At 39.3% G+C, this 18,719-nt stretch overlaps 1 protein-coding gene across 1 annotated transcript; it reads right to left on the bottom strand.

Moving 5' to 3' along the window:
- Positions 1–15,526: 15,526 nt before the first annotated feature.
- Positions 15,527–16,021, bottom strand: LOC128132382 (transcription factor LUX-like). The gene has a single exon (XM_052768921.1). It carries the CDS (start codon positions 16,019–16,021, stop codon positions 15,527–15,529), a length of 495 nt encoding a protein of 164 aa, XP_052624881.1.
- Between the last annotated feature and the right edge of the window lie 2,698 nt (positions 16,022–18,719).

Raw genomic sequence — 18,719 nt, forward strand, 5'->3', positions numbered from 1 at the left:
TTGGCTAAGGCAACCGCAGTATTGCTGTCACAGAAAATCTCCATTGGCTCTTTTATAGCTGGAACAACTCCAAGGTCTCCGATGAAGTTCTTTAGCCATATCGCCTCCTTTGCTGCCTCGCTTGCTGCTATATACTCCGATTCACAAGTGGAATCAGCCACTGTCTCCTGCTTGGAACTCTTCCAAGAAATTGCTCCTCCGTTTAGGGTAAAGACCCAGCCTGACTGAGAGCGGAAATTATCCCTATCAGTCTGGAAACTAGCATCACTATACCCTACAACTCTCAAGTCATCACTCCCACAGAAGGTAAGGACCCAGTCCTTAGTCCTTCGCAGGTACTTGAGGATATTCTTTACCGCAGTCCAGTGTTCCTTTTTAGGGTTCGCCTGATACCTGCTAACCATGCTCAAAGCAAAGGCTACATCAGGTCGAGTACACGTCATAGCATACATGATCGATCCTACAGCTGAAGCATAAGGAAATCGACTCATTTCTACTATCTCAGCCTCAGTACTAGGGCTTTGTGTCTTACTCAATCTAGCGTTACACTGAATGGGTAACTCACCTTTCTTGGAGTTATGCATGTTGAATTTTTTCAACACTTTGTCCAAGTAGGTACTTTGACTACGTCCAATTAGTCTTTTACTCCTGTTTCTCAAAATCTTTATCCCTAGGATATAGGCAGCTTCACCAAGGTCCTTCATAGCGAAACACTTCCCAAGCCAGGACTTTACTTCCTGCAGGGTTGGGATGTCATTTCCTATGAGTAGTATGTCATCCACATACAGTACCAAAAAACTGACTATGCTCCCACTAGCCTTGATATAGACGCAAGATTCATCTTCACTCCTCGAAAAGCCAAATTCCTTGACTTTCTCATCAAAGCAAAGATTCCACCTAAGAGGTGCCTGTTTCAATCCATAAATGGATTTCTCGAGTTTACACACTCTATTAGGGTACTCGTTGCTGACAAAACCCTCTGGCTGACTCATGTAAACATCTTCAGCCAACTTTCCATTAAGGAAAGCGGTTTTGACATCCATTTGCCATATTTCATAGTCATGAAATGCAGATATGGCCAACAGAACCCGAATAGACTTAATCTTGGCTACTGGAGAAAAGGTATCATCATAGTCCACTCCAGGAATTTGAGATCAGCCCTTTGCAACCAGTCTCGCCTTATAAGTGTGTACTTTACCATCCATGTCGGTCTTCTTCTTGAAGACCCATTTGCACCCTACAGTCTTACGACCAGGTACATTATCAACCAAGTTCCAAACTTGATTGTCATACATGGATTGCATCTCGCTATCCATGGCCTCTTTCCATTTAGCAGCCTCAGGGCCTACCATGGCTTCCGTGTAGCTGTTAGGTTCATCCAGACCTACTAGTGTCTCATCACTAATAAGTGTCTCACCTTCCGCAGTAATATGGAAACCATAGTAATGCTCAGGTGCATTCCTAACTCTCGTGGAACGCCTCAGGCTCATCAACTGGCTCAACAAGAGTTTCCTCCTCAAGTTGAGGGCTAGTGTTTGAAGTTCCTTCACCGCTTGATTCTTGAATTTCTTCAAGATCAATTTGCCTCCCACTGTCTCCTTGGCTTATAAATTCTCACTCTCGAAAGACTCCTCTTCTTGCTACAAAGACCACATTGTCACTAGGTCTGTAGAAGAGGTAACCAAAGGATTGCTGTGGGTAGCCGATGAAAATACACCTCTCGCTTCGAGGTTCGAGCTTATCATGAGTCTCGCGTCTCATGAAAGCCTCACAACCCCAAATATTGATGTGGTCTAGCTTAGGTACTTTTCCAGTCCACATCTCATGAGGAGTTTTGGCAACTTTCTTTGTAGGGACAAGATTAAGAATATGGGCGGCAGTCTCTAAGGCATACTCCCAGAATGAGATTGGTAGCGTAGCTCGACTCATCATGGAACGAACCATATCCAACAAGGTTCGATTACGCCTCTCAGCCACACCATTCAACTGTGGTGTCCTAGGAGGTGTCAATTATGAGACAATCCCACATTCCCTAATATAGTCGAGAAACTCTGAACTAAGATACTCACCTCCTCGATCGGATCGAAGCATCTTAATGTTCCTGCCCAATTGATTGTCGACTTCCTGTTTAAATTCCTTAAACCTCTCGAAAGTCTCTGACTTATGCTTGATTAAGTAGACATATCCATATCTACTGTAATCATCAGTAAAAGTCAAATAATAACAATTAGCATCCCTTGTGGCATGTTTGAATGGTCCACACACATCCGTGTGTATAAGGTCCAACAAACCTTCACCCCTCTCACACGAGGCTGTGAAGGGTGACTTTGTCATTTTTCCAAGTAAGCATGATTCGCAACTATCATCTGACTTTAGGTCAAACGACTCCAAGACTCCATCCTTTTGGAGTTGGCCTATGCGTTTCTTGCTTATATGTCCAAGACGACAATGCCATAATGATGCTTTATCCAAGTTATAATTATTAGTAGAATCAATACACAAAACATTATTTCCTAAGTTATCTACAACAGATACAGCTTCATACACACCATCACAAGGTAATTCTTTAAAATAAAAAACATTATTATAGAAAACATCTATAGAACCAACTTCATTATTAAATGAAAAGGTAAACCCTTGTTTGTACAAAGCATGAAAGGAAATAATATTTCTTGCCATTCCTGGCGAATAACAACATTTATTCAAATCTAAATTAAACCCACTACTTAGCGATAAAGTATAAACTCCAATCTTGGTAACAGGTAAAGCTTTCCTATTCCCCATGATCAAGTTTATTCTTCCTTGCTCCACATTCTCACTTCCCATCCTTCACATCCTGCTGGTACTTTGGGCAGTTCCGCTTCCAATGAGATTTTTCATGACAATAGAAGCATTCAGCCTCTTTTGGGTCAAAAGAAGGAGTGACGAAACCTTTCTTGGTTCCACTTGAAGAAGAGCCATCAAGGGTCCGAGCCTTGGTACCCTTCGTGGATCTCTTTCTCTTCCTCCATCGATTTTTCCCAATTGCCAAAACCGGAGTTGAGTTTGGAGTAGGAGTGATAGCAACCGACTTCCCCTTAAGACCTGATTCTGCGGTCTTGAGAAGTCCCTGAAGTTTGCTGAGTGTGACCTCTTCCTTATTCATGTGATATGTCATGCGGAATTGATCATAGCACGATGGTAAGGAGTGCAAAATGATATCTATTGCAAGATCCTCAGGGAAGTTCACATTAAGCTTCAGTAAACGATCCACATACCTTTGCATTTTCTGCATGTGGCTCGTGACGGATTCCCCGTCCTTCATCATGGTTGTTATCATGGAGCAGATGATTTCATACCTCTCTTGTCTTGCACTTTGATGGTATCTTTCCATCAAATCTTGGTGCATTTCATAAGGGTAGAAATCCTCATAAGACTTTTGGAGTTCCGCTGTCATCGTGGCCATCATGATGCAAGCCACTTTCGTAGCATCCCTTTCATGTGCTCGAAATTCAGCGATCTCCCGAGGAGTTGCAGTGGTTTCATCAATCTCCTTAAGCTCCTTGTCAAGGACATATTCTTTGTCCTCGTAGCGGGTAATCATCCTGATGTTTCTGATCCACTCATTGAAGTTGGATCCATCAAAGGTGACTTTCCCACACAAGTTCATAAGGGTAAAGGAGCCATTAGGATTAGAGCCAGAAGCAGCATTGTTTGAAGACATCTAAAAAGAAGAGAACGAAATTAGTTTAGATATAAGAGAGTCCTTAATAAAACACCCAAATGTAATATTAAGGCTAGGATCCAATCACAATATAATATAACTTAGAAGAGGTATGCCGTAATCTAAGCTATACCATATTTGAAAGGTAGGTGAATGACGATTCACCAATTTCCACCACGAAAACCGAAATATTTAAGTATTAGGCTTTGATTGGTTCTTAGAAATTCCTAGATTCTTTGAGATTCAATGAACTTTTCAAAGGCATGTTTCAATCTCGAGTGTGCCCTCCAAGTTTTGTGACTGGGATGCCGAGGATCACAAAACGAGGTGTGAAGTAACCATGCAAATCACTTGGTACCCTTTAAAGTTTATCACTCAATCGATGTGCCGGTAAACCACACACACTCCATCGATACTATAATAAACCTTTAAGTCACCCTTTACCTACCTTGTTAAGTCCAAGTTAGTGTGCCGGTTAACCACACACGCTCCACCAACGACTTAAACAAAGTGTAAAGTGTAATTTCATGGATTAGCACCTTATTCACATTTTTCCTAAAGTAACTAAGATTGGGAATTTAATAAAACATTTAGTTACTTTACAATATTCATCATACTTTGAATGAGAATTTATAAGTCCTTGTCTTACCCGTTCGGCTAACGACCCTCCACCAGTCAAGCAAGCGGTGGGTGAGAGTGGACACCCATTAAGTCACCATTTTATAGGCAACAACCTTATACCCACCTTATAGACCGGCTTCGTGAATGAGGCGTACTAGCGGTAAGACGACTTTGTTCTTATACATATATACATATATATATATATATATATATATATATATATATATATATATATATATAATTATTAAATCATAATAATATAAGTATAAGGGTTGAATTTTAACTTTTAAAATTCTAAGGGTTGGAACTAAAGTTTTAACTTGACTTTACTTGTTCCAAAACTTGAGGTCAAGTTTTGTAAACTTTCAAAACTTTTCATATCTTGTAACTTATGAGTTGAATAGATTAATAAAATGAAGACTCTTCATTTTTCTAACTCTTGTGTTCTTTTAATGGTTTTCAATCCAAGAGACTTTTGGTTTTCCATAACTTTAGGACAAGTTATGGACTCCATTAAAAAACATTATGATCAAGAATTAATCTACCACATAGGTTACAAATAATTCCTATGATCATCTAAACATCATAAGAACAAGATCATGAACATGAACACTTTCATATATCAAAATCACACTTAATCTTTGTAATTTAGATAACTAGTTGTTGTAGATGAGTTAGAAAAGACATTACACCTTCTAAAACAAGTTTTCAAGTACCAAAACAGTTTAGGGTAATGTTTCTAATCCATTTCCAGCAACTAAAGTCGAAAAACTGCACTCTGTCGACCCTACTCGTCGAGTGCATGAACCTACTCGGCGAGTAGGTTGAAGATACAAGTGGACTCGGCGAGTCCCACCATGGACTCGGTGAGTCCATCAGTCAGTTTGTCTAAGATACATGCAAATAATTATTTTTCCAAGGCTTATATCCTAACTAGCATGGCATGGGGAACTTGAATCAAATAAAGCTAGTAGAAACACGTACCTTGTAGTTGTAGTTGATTCCTTGGAGTTTTAGAGCCTAGCACCAATAATGTGGATGCCTCAAATGAAAGTCACAAATCACCACAAACTTGGAACTTTGAGAGAATAGTCACACTTCTCTTGAAATCGGCCCTCACCTCAACATGTGTCAACTAGTGTGATTTCAAGAGCCAAAGCCTCATTTATATAGTGTGGTGGATTAGGGTTACATCCATGTAAACCCTAATACCCATGTCTCTTCATTTCCATGAGATCCATGGGTTAAAGCTCCATGGAGTATCGATGGACTTCTCCATCCAAGCCTAGCCCATTCCAAATAAGCATCAGCCCACACTATATAAATATAGAAGCCCATATTTAATTAGTAATATCTTTGACCACTAAATTAATCCTAGATTAATTATAGATCACTACTAATTAAATAATATGATCTTATATTAATATATTAGAACTTATAATATATTAATAAATCATAACTTGTACTATTCTCAAATATTATCCATAAATTGTTCGGGTGAAGTGCAACCCAAATGGACCATGCCGGGTCAGGTCAAGTATATACCAAATATAGTTATGGGCTTAGACACTATATCCAACACGTCCTTCCCATGTCAAGCCATTATGGGGCGCTAACCTACCCATGTCGAGCCATTCTGGGGTGCTGACTACCCTTCGGTCCTAACAACCGAACCTTGGGGACTATTTCACCCTACTACTAGTATCACATATAACATAACATAAACATATTATCAGACATATCTGGGGTGCCTGAACTACCCTTCGGTCCTAACAACCGAACTCGGGGACTGGTCCCCTCCTACTACCTCTATCGCATATAACATAACAAGCTAGCATGCAAACATATCATCACATACTGTCAGACGTATCTAGGGTGTCTGACTACCCTTCGGTCCTAACAACCGAACTCTACTACTATCACATACAACATATCATGTTAGCATACAACGTATCAGGTAGTAGCAAACCTAGATGATATCACAAAGACAATAATCTATCATACGAACCCTACTGGTGGGCCGGCGTTGTGGCTGTATACCCACCGCTACTGGAAGGTAACTCACCTCGTAGTAGCTGCTGAACTGTGCGGAAATCCTCTGACTGCTGCCGCTGCTGCTCCGGAAATCCTCCGACTATAATTCCCACAAAACACTTAGTCAGAAACTGACATCTACTCTTAGGGTGAAATGATCATTTTACCCCTGACCAAGTCAAAGTCAAAGTCAACCTCTAGTTGACCTGACTCGTCGAGTTGGCTCGCCATCTCGCCGAGTCCTTATCCTTCCATTAGACCTCAATCCCGTCTCTACTCATCGAGTTAGGCGATAACTCGATAAGTTTTCCTTCTAAATGAACATCGATTGAATCCTCATCCGACTCGCCGAGTTGTATGAACAACTCGCCAAGTTCATCATCAACTGATACTCAGGTCTTGCCCTTGACTCGCCGAGTTGTATGAACAAATCGTCGAGTCCATCTTCATCCTTAAGATGATTGCCTTGGACTCGCCGAGTCTATTCATGCACTTGCCGAGTCCCATGAATTTCCAGAACAATGGCTTAGTCCAAAACGTTGGGTCACCCCTTGGGACCCCCTTAAAACCTTTCTACACTTAACTGGGTCCTTATGACCCTTAACTAATATGGGATAGAACCTTGGACTCGCCGAGTCCAAGAACGGACTCACCGAGTTGGTCACAACCACTCACTGAATCTTAGCTTTCTGATGTACAACACTTCATCAAAATTTAGATCTATGCTTCTACAATCGATCTAGTACGTAAAGTTACAACCTTTACATGCTTGCATGGGACTTTAAGCTCAAAAGGTCCTAAAACAAGCTCTCACAATGCATGGGGCCTTCCTTGAGTGCAAAAGCCACTCCTTTCTGCCTTGTAACCCCTCAAAGGAACTAGAGCCGAAACATCCACCTCAAACCATGCTTCCAATCATGTTTGGTGACCAAAATGGCTTAGAAAAGCCCTAAAACTCCACAAAATGGGATCTATAAAAAGAGAAAGCAAGGTATAGACTTTATACCTTCTGAAGTCAGCAAATGGTGCTCAAAACCGAATCCTTCTAGCCTCATCTTGATCCTCCAAGCTTTTCCTGCCTTCGTTGGATCACAAAAGCACCAAAACCAGTCCAAAAGCCTTAGATTGCTTCAATAACGGCTAGGGTTTGCTATGGGAGTCTTCTGGGAGCAAATTGGACTACGGAGGCAAAGTTAAGGTGTTTAAATAGGGTGCAAACCCTCAGATTAGGATTTTTGGCCAAACAGGGTCTACTCACCAAGTCCGGGACTCGACTCCCCGAGTCCACAACTTAAACTCCGCGCCTCATCCTGCTTCTACTCAGCGAGTTGGTCCTTTAACTCGACGAGTCCAAGGCCAAAATGCAAAACATTTAAATATTTAATAAAAAGAACACGTATCAAGAACCAGGTGCTACACTGGAATTAGGCTAAGATCATTACCCTGAACTATTTTTGAACTTATAAACATGTTTTTGATGTGGTAATGATCATGCTAATCCAATTTAAAAGATAATTGTTAAAGTTTCAAGGTTTATATTAGTTTATATGATTCTTGAAAATTGTTGATGTGAATTATCCTTGCTTATGAGTTTTACTAGATCATAGAAAATATTTGACACTTGCTTGTTTGTTTAATTGTTGATCTAAATGCCTTTTAGTGGACTCCATAACTTGTCCTCCAGTTATGGAATTCCAAAAGTCTTTTCCTTAAAAGTCATTAAAACTCATATGTTATAGAAATGAAAGGTTTTGAATAGTTTCAAAACTTGCCCTCAAGTTTTGGAATTTCTAAAGTCACTTTAGAATACTTTAATTCCAAACCCTAGAATTTTGAAAGTTTAAAATTCAACCCTTATACTTTATAGTATTATAAGTTAATAATATAAATTTATAAGATCAAGTCAGTCTTACCGTTAGTAAGCCTCATTCACGAAGCCGGTTTATAAGGGGGGTATAAGGTTACTGCCTATAAAATGACAGTTTAGTGGGTGTCCACTCTCACCCACCACTTCCTTGAATGGTAGAGGATCATTAGCTAAATGGGTAGGATAGGACTATAATTCTCATTAATTATAATGATAATAAAGTAACTAAATGCTTTTATTAAATTCCCAATCTTAGTTACTTTAGGAAAATGTGAAATTGATGCTAATCCATGAAAATTTCACTTTGCACCTTACCGAGTCGTTGATGGAGCGTGTGTAGTTAACTGACACATTAACTTGGACTAGTAAGGGTGGCAAAGGGTGGCTTGATGTTCATCATAAGATTAATGGATCATGTGTGTTTAACCGGCACATTGATTGGGTGATAAAGTCGGGAGTACCAAGCACATTTTGCATGGTTGTTCACACCTTGTTTGTGATCTTCCGTATCCCAGTCACAAAACTGAAGGACATAATCGAGATTTAAACATGTCACTGAATTGTTCAAAGAATCTCAAAGGATCTAGTAATTTCAATACAATTAAAACTTAATAACAATTTTGTTTTTCATGGTAGAAATTGGTAAATAGTCAATTACCTAACTTCAAACATTTTGCAAGTTGGATTACGGCATCCCTCTTCCAATTTGTAATATATTGTGTTGGGTCCTAGACTTAATATTTCTTTTTGAGTGTTATATTAAGGACTCTTTATCTAATCTAAACTTTGTCTTTCTTTCTTTTCAGATGTCTTCCAGTACTGCTTCTGGCTCAAACCCTACTAGCTCCTTCTATATCATGAACCTTTTTGGGAGAGTCATATTTGATGGTTCCAACTTGAATGATTGGATTAGGAACATCAGGATGGTCACTCACTATGAGGAAAAGGAATATGTCCTAGACAAGGAGCTTAAGGAAATCGATGAGTCTTCTGCTACTCCTGAGGAGATCGCTAAGTTTAGGACTCATGAGAAGGATGCCACCAAGGTGTATTGTGTCATGTTGGCCACCATGACAGCTGAACTCCAGAAGTCCTACGAGGACTTCTACCCTTTTGAGATGCACCAGGACCTAATGGAAAGATACCATCAGGGAGCTCGTTAAGAGAGGTATGAAATCATCTCTTCCATGAAAACAACCAGGATGAAGGATGGTGAACCCATCACGGGCCACTTGCAGAAAATGCAAAGTTTTGTGGAGCGATTGCTAAATTTGAATGTGAACTTCCCTGAGGAGCTGGCTATAGATATCATTCTACAATCCTTACCTCCATGTTATGATCATTTCCACACGACCTATCATATAAACAAGGAGGAGGTCACACTTAGAAAACTTCAAGGGATTTTGAGGACTACTGAAAGTGGTCTTAAATGTAAATTGATTGTTACTAGTCCTACCACCACCCCTGTTCTGGCAATTGGACAAGGAAAAGGGAATAAGAAGAAGGCTCCCTCAAAGATCCGCAATGAAAAGTCTCTTGATGGATCCTCTTCAAGTGGGACCAAAGTTGGTTCTGCTGCTCCCTCTTCTATTCCTAAGGATGCAGAGTGTTTCTACTGTCACGAGAAAGGGAACCGGAAGCGAGGCAACCCCAAATACTTGCAGGATGTTAAAGATTGGAAGGTAAAGGCCACCCATGTAGGTATTTATACTATTCTATCTAAAAACTCATTACATTTTAACTCTTGGGTGCTTGACACAGGTTGTGGATTTCACATTTGTTTTGATGTGTAGGGCCTAAAAAGAAGTAAGGATGTGGAGCACGGGAAGATAAATTTGATCATGGGGAATAGGAAGGTTTCACCTGTCACCAAGATTGGAGTTTACTCTTTATTTCTTAGTAGTGGGTTAAGAATAGATTTGAATAATTGTTGCTACTCGTCTGCTATGGCAAGAAATATTATTTCCTTTCATGGTTTGTACAAACAAGGTTTCACATTTTCGTTTGATAATGAAATTGGTGCAATAAATGCTTATTATAATGGTGTTTTTTTTTATTTTAAAGTATTACCTTGTAATGGTGTATATTAAACTGTGAATGTCATAGACAACTTAGAAATGATGTGTTACATATCGATTCTTCCAATGAATTGGATAAAGCATGCTTGTGACATTGTTGTCTTGGGCATGTCAGCATGAATCACATAGGACAACTTTAGAAGGCTGGAGTTTTGGAATCATTCGACTTAAGGTCGGATGACACTTGCAAATCTTGATTACCTGGAAAGATGACTAAATCACCCTTCACTGGTACTTGTGAGAGGGGTAAGGGTTTGTTGGATCTCATATACACCGATGTATGTGGGCCCTTCACAACCGCCACAAGGGATGCTAACCATTTCTATGTGATTTTTACTGATGATTACAATAGATATGGCTATGTCTTCTTAATTAAGCATAAGTCAGAAACCTTTGAGAAATTTAAAGAATTTAAACAGGAAGTGTAGAGTCAGCTGGGCAGGAAGATAAAGATGCTCCGATCCGATCGGGGTAGTGAGTATCTTAGTATCGAGTTCCTTCACTATCTTAATGAATGTGGAATTTTTTCACAGTTGAGGCTACCTATGCAACCACAGCTTAATGGTGTGGCTTAAAGGCACAACCAAACCTTGTTGGACATGGTTCATTCCATGATGAGTCGAGCTTCGTTACCAATCTCATTCTGGGGGTATGCCTTAGAGACTGTCGCCCATATCATTAATCTAGTCCCTACCAAGAAGGTTTCCAAAACACCTCACGAGATGTGGACTGGGAAGGCTCCCACAATAGACCACATCAACGTTTTGGGTTGCGAGGCTTTCGTGAGGCGCGATACTCACAACAAGCTCGAACGTCGGAGTGAGCAGTGTATTTTCATTGGCTACCCAAATAAATCCTTTGGTTATCTCTTCTACAAACCGAGTGATAATGTTGTCTTCATTGCGAGGGGAGGAGTCTTTCGCGAGAGAGAGCTCATAGGCTAAGGAGACAGTGGGAGGCAAATTGAACTAGAAGAAATTTAAGAGTCAAGCGGTGAAGGAACCTCAAATACTAGAGATCAACCTGTGGAGGAAACTTTTGTTGAGCTAATTGACAAGTCTGTACCTTTGAGGCATTCCGGTAGAGTTAGTGTTCCACCTGAGTTTTATGGTTTCCATATTACTGCATAAGGCTATACATTTATCAGTGACAGCACACTGGTAAATTTTGATGAACCTAACAGCTACAGGGAAGCCATGTCGGGCCCCGAGTCTGCCAAATGGAAAGAAGCTATGGACAGGGAGATTCAGTCCATGTATGACAATCAAGTGTGGAACTTGGTTGACAATGTACTGGGTCGTAAGACAGTCGGGTGCAAATGGATCTTCAAGAAGAAGACTAACATGGATGGGAAAGTACACACTTATAACGCGTGACTGGTTGCGAAGGGCTTTACTCAAACTCTGGGAGATGATTATGATGAGACCTTCTCGACAATAGCAAATATTAAGTATATCAGGGTTATGCTAGCTATAGCTACATTTCATGATTATGAAATATGGCAAATGGATGTCAAAACCACTTTCCTTAATGGAAAGTTGGCTAAGGATGTTTACATGAGTCAGCCAGAGGGTTTTGTCGATGCAAAGTACCTTAAAAGAGTGTGTAAGCTTAAGAAATCCATTTATGGATTGAAACAAGCATCTCGCAGATGGAATCTTTGTTTCGATGAGAAAGTCAAAGAGTTTGGATTTTTGAGAAGCGAGGATGAGTCCTGTATATATGTCAAGGCTAGTGGGAGTATACTTAGCTTTTTGGTACTGTACGTGAATGAAATACTACTCATAGGAAATAACATCCCAACCTTGAAAGAAATTAAGTACTAACTTAAGAAGTGTTTCGCTATGAAGGACCTCATAGAAGTTGCCTATATTCTTGGGATAAGGATATTGAGAGACAGGAGAAAGTGACTAATTGGACTTAGTCAAAGTACCTACTTGGATAAGGTGTTGAAAAGATTCAGCATGCTAGATTCCAAGAAAGGTGACTTACCGATGCAGAGCAATGCCAAACTGATTAAAGCTCAGAGTCCGAGTATAGAGGCTGAGATAGCTGAGATGAGTTGAATACCACATGCTTCCGCCGTTGGCTCGATCATGTATGCTATCACTTGTACTCGCCCTGATGTGGCCTTTGCTTTGAGCATGGTCAGCAGATATTAGGGGAATCCGGGCAAGGCTCACTGGATTGCAGTAAAGAACATTCTCAAGTACCTACGGAGGACTAGGAACTGGGTCCTTACCTTTGGTAGGACTGATGACTTGAGAGTGGTGGGGTATAGCGACGCTAGCTTTCAGACTGACAAGGATAATTTCTGCTCTCAATCGAGCTGGGTTTTTACCCTGAATGGAGAAGCAATAACTAGGAAAAGTTCCAAGTAGGAGACAGTGACTGCTTCAACTTGTGAATCACAGTACATAGCAGCAAGCGAGGCGGAAAAGGAGGCAATATGGCTGAAGAACTTTATTGTATACCTTGGAGCTGTACCAGCTATAAAGGAGCCTACGAAGATTTTCTGTGACAACAAGAGTGCAATTGCCTTAGCCAAGGAACCAAGGGATCACGGCAGATCCAGGCACATTGACAGAAAATACTACTTCATTAGACATCGAATAGAAGAAGGACTCCTTATGGCAAAGAGGGTGTCATCAGATGAGAACCCAACAGATCCCCTCATGAAGGGACTAAGTAGGGTTAAACATTTACAGCATGCGAGGCGCATTGTGCTAAAGGATGATATTAGTTTTAATGATTAGATAACTTTTGAAACTTGTAATACTTGAAATGTAATTGACATTTGATGCTTAAATAAAAGGTGTTTTTTTATTTACTAGTATGGTATTGTCTTGTGTTAATCATTTACTATTGTTTCGCTTTGCATGTTTTGATTTCCAGAATAATTAAATTATTCAAACTATCTATAGTCGATCATACATTGGAAGTAGGTATTAAATCAAGACTATCATGAATTGGGTTTGTAGATTTAATAGAATGGTATTAGACATAGCAAAGTTTGCTGCAACATTCATGAGTGCTCATAAGGTCTGAGTGTTGGGTTCAACCCGCGATCACTTGTGTCATTTCATGGAATTTATCTCGAGTGATCATGAGACAATAATATCATATAAGTCTTCAAACCAAGATATATGAGTTATTGACTATGAATTGGTTGTACATTGATAGTACGCAAACACATCGATGACTCAATGTTATAAAACATGTTGTTATGTATGATTTAATGAATAGTTAGTACAAGAATATATTGTCGAAGTTTATATGTTCCTTTTAGTCCTTGGAGGATTAAAGGCGATATCTTGGGCCCCTCGATGATTTTGTGTCGACTTATGTGTCGGGCCTGGTCAGATGCAAATTGATGTGTTCGATTAAGTTCTATGTAAAACTAATCGGAAATCGGGAAACAAACTGCTGGACAATAAGTATGATCTCGTTCCATGTATTTGTCCAACTGATATCTTGAACAAAGGATTATATGATCACTTACATAAAATGGAGCGTCTCGTTTCGACATAAGCTTTTAAGAGCTACGATTTCTAGTCGGTGTTTTAAGTTGTACTTGTAGTTATAGTTATTAGACTTATCCAAGTGGGAGAATGTTGGATTTAGTGTCTAAGCCCATAACTATAATTGGTATGTACTTGACCCGAGAGTAGCATGGTCCATTTAGGTTGCATGGCACCGGAACAATTTGTAAGGATGGACTTTTGAGAAAAGGATATTTGTGTTCTGTTAATATATTATAACTTCTAGTATATTAATATGAACTCATATTATTTAATTAGTATTGATCAAGAATTAATTTGGAATTAATTTTGTGATCAAAAGAGATTAATTAAATATAAGGGGTTGATTTGGTAAATCATTCATTCTTATGGTGTTGGCCAATGATCCATTATTCCTTATGTTGGGCTAAACCCATGTGGTGACCCATAGATGCGAATGGAGGTTAAAACCCATGGAGCATGAGGAATGTGGAAAGTCACGGCTATTAAGGCTTACATGGTGTAACCCTAATTCCACCACACTATATAAGAAGACCCTAGGCTACCAAAATCGGCACCGTAGTGTTCTTAGAGAGCTATAGCCGAATTTGGTACTAGATAATCCTTTCTCAAGTTCTTCCAATTGTTGGTGGTGTTGTGTGAAGCATTTGAAGCATCACACTTGGGGTGCTAGGCTTTTAAACGCTTAAGGAATCAAGCTACAAGAAAAGGTATGTCATTCTACTAGATTTTTGTATTACATATACTACATAGTTTGGTAGTTAGGATGAAACCTTGGAAAAATGAAAGTTTGCATGTATACTAGAGAAAACATAGATCCAAGGTTTCTAGGGTTGCATGCACACCTTAGGAGTGTGAGAAAGCTCAAAATCCAACATCATCATGAACACATGGTTGTACATCTTCAAGTTCAAGATACATTCCAACATTCAAGAAAAAACTCAACTTGATCAATGACACTTGGGATCCATTATAAAGTTGCTCTTCCATGCTTAATTCTGATAATTCGGCTCATTCCCTACTCAATTACTGAATCTTTATGAATATGAGACACATTTGAATCATTCATTTTGAACATACAAAAACTTTTTTATCATTAACTTGGTGATTCACAACTCTTTATTTTCCGCATTACTTGCCACTTGACAATTTTGAAATTCTGTTTCAGTATTTTCAATAATTGGACTCTTCTATTCTAGGTTTACTGAAATTTTTTCATTTCCTCAACCTTAAAAACCCTTCTTGTAGGTTAAGTTTGTTCACTACTAGAAAACAGCCCTTTAATGACGCGCAAACAATGACACGTGGTGATTGACGATACGCAAAAGCGTGCGCCCTAAAAATAATGTCATCTCTTCTAAAATTTAAAAGATAGAAGACACGCATTTGTGCGTGCCTAGAATTAGTGTCATCGTAAAAAAAAAAAAAAAAAAAAAAAAAAAAAAAAAAAAAAAAAAAAAAAAAAAAACACGGAGGGCGTCTTTCGTAAAGTGTGTATCGTGTAAGGATGTCGCTTTATAATTTTTTTAATAACGTGCGTTCATTAATTCCTCCTCATAAGCAACTAGGGCTTTTTCACAAATAGGGCTTTTTTTCACATTCATTCCACACAAAATCGTGAACATTTCTATCGAAGAATAACGATCGTTTCTCTTGTACCCCCAATCTCTGAATTCTACCCCAAAAATTTATGTAATATCTGCTAATCTGACTCGTGAAACCTCTTGGGAACAACAGCGGAAGCGAACAAAGGATCGGAAGAAGATGGCCCTTCGTTAGATGATCCGTGCATCTGTTTTACATAAAGCCTATACTTCTGTAAATGAGTGGCGACGTTCTCTCTGGTCAATCCTTCAACGTTCATCATCTGCATAATCGTTTTAGGAACAACGTTCTTCACTCCTAAATGCCCAACAACCTCCACAATTCGCTTGTGCAGTTGAGGAGTCCAAACCAAACGAACCCTTTTCAACAACGTTATGGAAGAATCATCGGCTCGCAAAGTGGAGTCAGCTTCCCCTCCAGCTCCACCGCTAGTGACGCCGCTGTCAACTCTCTGTAATCTCCTCGAATCGGAATCGTCTTGAATCAAATCGATGGTATCCTCACCTTCCATAACCGTCTTGAGTCGGATCGACATTCGACGACCCGGCCTCCCACTCTGAAACTCGGTCATCGTCATCTCCACCACTGACATCGTAGTCAGTAATTCTGACTTCCTCTCCCATAGCAATAAATTGGTAAGTAAGTTGAACCGATTTCAACGAATTAAACGCCCTGAATAACAATTTTGGAGTAGGATTCAGAGATTGGAGAAATTCAGGGCTCGAGAAGACTCTTGAAAGCTCCTAAAAGACTGCAAAATAGGTAATTAAATCGACTTGTTGGCTACTTCATTTATTTTCCCTAATTAAATTCTCAATCTTTTGTGTTGGCTTCGTCTTGTGTTGCTAGTTTCCCCTCTGCGTCCACCTCTCCTTGTCTTAGCTAAGAAGAAGCTTATGATTTTACATTTTCTCTTACCACTTCATTTTCACTCCTCTCAATTACTAACAATTAGGGATCTCAAGGCTACACTGAATTCTTTGGTGGGAAGCAGTTTATCCAATAGGGTATTTCTGCTGTTTATTCAGTTTTCTAATTTAGTAGGAAACCCAATCTTGATCCTTTTGATACTCTATTCGATGAGCAGGCCCCAGAGGTCACATTCCCTTAAGGAACAATGGTACTCTTGGATTCTTTCAACATATTGCACTATTATTCATTCTTTTGGGGCTTAATGCTTTATTTTTCCTTAAGTTTAATGGCTTCTGATGTGGGTTGTAGTAGATTAGCAGCAACAATCTGACTTTATGGTATCAACTACTCCTACTTTTCAATTTCCCCTTTTTATTCACTTTGATGCTTTTATATTAGGCTTTATTTGATTATAATATAACAACATACGATTTATGTTTTATTTATGGTGCAGTTTGCTTCTGGTGAAACCGTGAGGAAATGCTTGAGCTCTGTATGTTTCTTGGAACCTGACTTTTATCATTTCCATTATTTACAACAAAACAAGATTAATAATTTGTTCTTGGGTACTACTTTATGATATTAACTTATCAAGAGAACGGGTATAGAATTCAAAACCAATTGAACTACTCACATCATGGATCTTAACATGTGGTCATCTATAGGTCAACCTCCTCATGCCTTGGTTACTTTTGGTTTTGGTGGGAAGTTGATTGTGATGAAGGATACAAGTGGTGGGCCAATTTATGTTCTTAACATGGCTGAAATTATGACTGGAGGTGGTGACATGGAAACCGGTGGGACCCGCATATGTGGTTACTTTCACACTCTTTGCCGCCAATCATTTTCGGGCCCACTTGCTGGTGAAAATGTTTGTGGAGGTTACTTTTCTGGTAAGATTAGGTGGTGGAAAGACACGGGTAAAACAGACAGGGATCCAAGTCATCTGTCTAAGACAACCTTAATGAAGTGGTGAGGTGGCAAAGGTTCATAAATCGGGACTGTGAAACTCAAAGTGTGATCCTCGTCAATGTATTGTTTCTTCAACAAGAAATACTCATTATGGAGTATGTATTCCCCATCATTATCTTCTACAATCACCCAAAATGGTTCCACATACCCATGAATCCTGTCTTCCCATTGAAAATCAGGAGTGATAGTGAGTTCCACCCTCAAGATGGTGCGGGTGATTGGTTGAACATGTGCTACAAGATTAAGCTTTGGGAATTGGTGAATGCACTTGTGAATCTTTCTCCCCAATTTGGGGGCTCGAACAAGCTCTCCCAGCTCTTATGATGACAGATCATAATATCTTTCCCATGCCAGATCCTTCTTCTCTAGCTTTATCAGAATGTCATTTTTAATCCCGTGAAATTGGCGTAGTGGGGTTTGGACACTCCAGAACCTCTTGTTTATCATTTTGCACAAGTTCAAGGCTTTCTCGGCTAACTAGAATCCTCTTTTCAAATATAAGCACCTGATGCTTTCCAGCCACTCCAATCACCTTTTCATAACAAATATCATTCATCAACTGAAATCTCTTTAATGGCTTCTTTACTTTAATTCCAATATATTGTTGAGCAAGCGGATAAGGTCTGTAACTATTGTCAAAATGAAATAGGCCTTTCTCTAAGTCAAATCGCATAAATAACACAACATCATCATAATTGGGAAGCGTTGCAGATAGCCCAACCAACCGAATATGTTCCTTTGTGGTCTCAATTTGTCTAACAGCTCTTGCCACAATACTCTCGGGAACAAGTCCTCTGTTATCATTACGGGAATTTGTTCCTTTGTGGTCTCAAAATAGCTTCACAATATTACGGGAAATTATGTTCTCCTTTTGGCACCGATACTACATCAAAGCTAAAACTTTCATATTTTTATTAATTTCAGTTTGCCCAAAGTCCAAATAACAAACAAGGGTATTTTCATAATTTAACAGGAAAACGACACCCCGGATGTAGCGGTTGCTAGACTATTTGCATCTGCAAAGAAAGACACTTCTCAATATGGAGATTATGGAGTTTTCGCTAACTGCTTGCAGCAGTTGCCACCAAAAGGACAAATTCGGGTATTCACCTTATTTCATTTATAGTCATCAAAGACATTTTCAGAAGATACCCAACACGTAAGTTTCTAGAACCTTTGTATTCCAAAATATAACTTTTTAATCCAATCTTTTGTTTCAGATATGAATCTATTGTAGCCACACTTTGTGAGAGTTTGGATACATTAGATAAATCAGAGGCTAAGGCATCAATGATTTGGATAATTGGTGAATATGTTAAAAGAACCAACTGAAGGACCACAAAAAATGAGCCCGAGGTTTGTTTTTTTTTGTGATTGTGATCGTGATTATAATGAGAGATAAATAC

This window comes from Lactuca sativa, chromosome 2, assembly GCF_002870075.4.
Source record: "Lactuca sativa cultivar Salinas chromosome 2, Lsat_Salinas_v11, whole genome shotgun sequence".
Classification (NCBI taxonomy): Eukaryota; Viridiplantae; Streptophyta; class Magnoliopsida; order Asterales; family Asteraceae; genus Lactuca; species Lactuca sativa.

Excerpts from the sequence above, each read along its gene's own strand:
- LOC128132382 (XM_052768921.1), bottom strand. The coding sequence starts at position 16,021 with ATGTCAGTGGTGGAGATGACGATGACCGAGTTTCAGAGTGGGAGGCCG.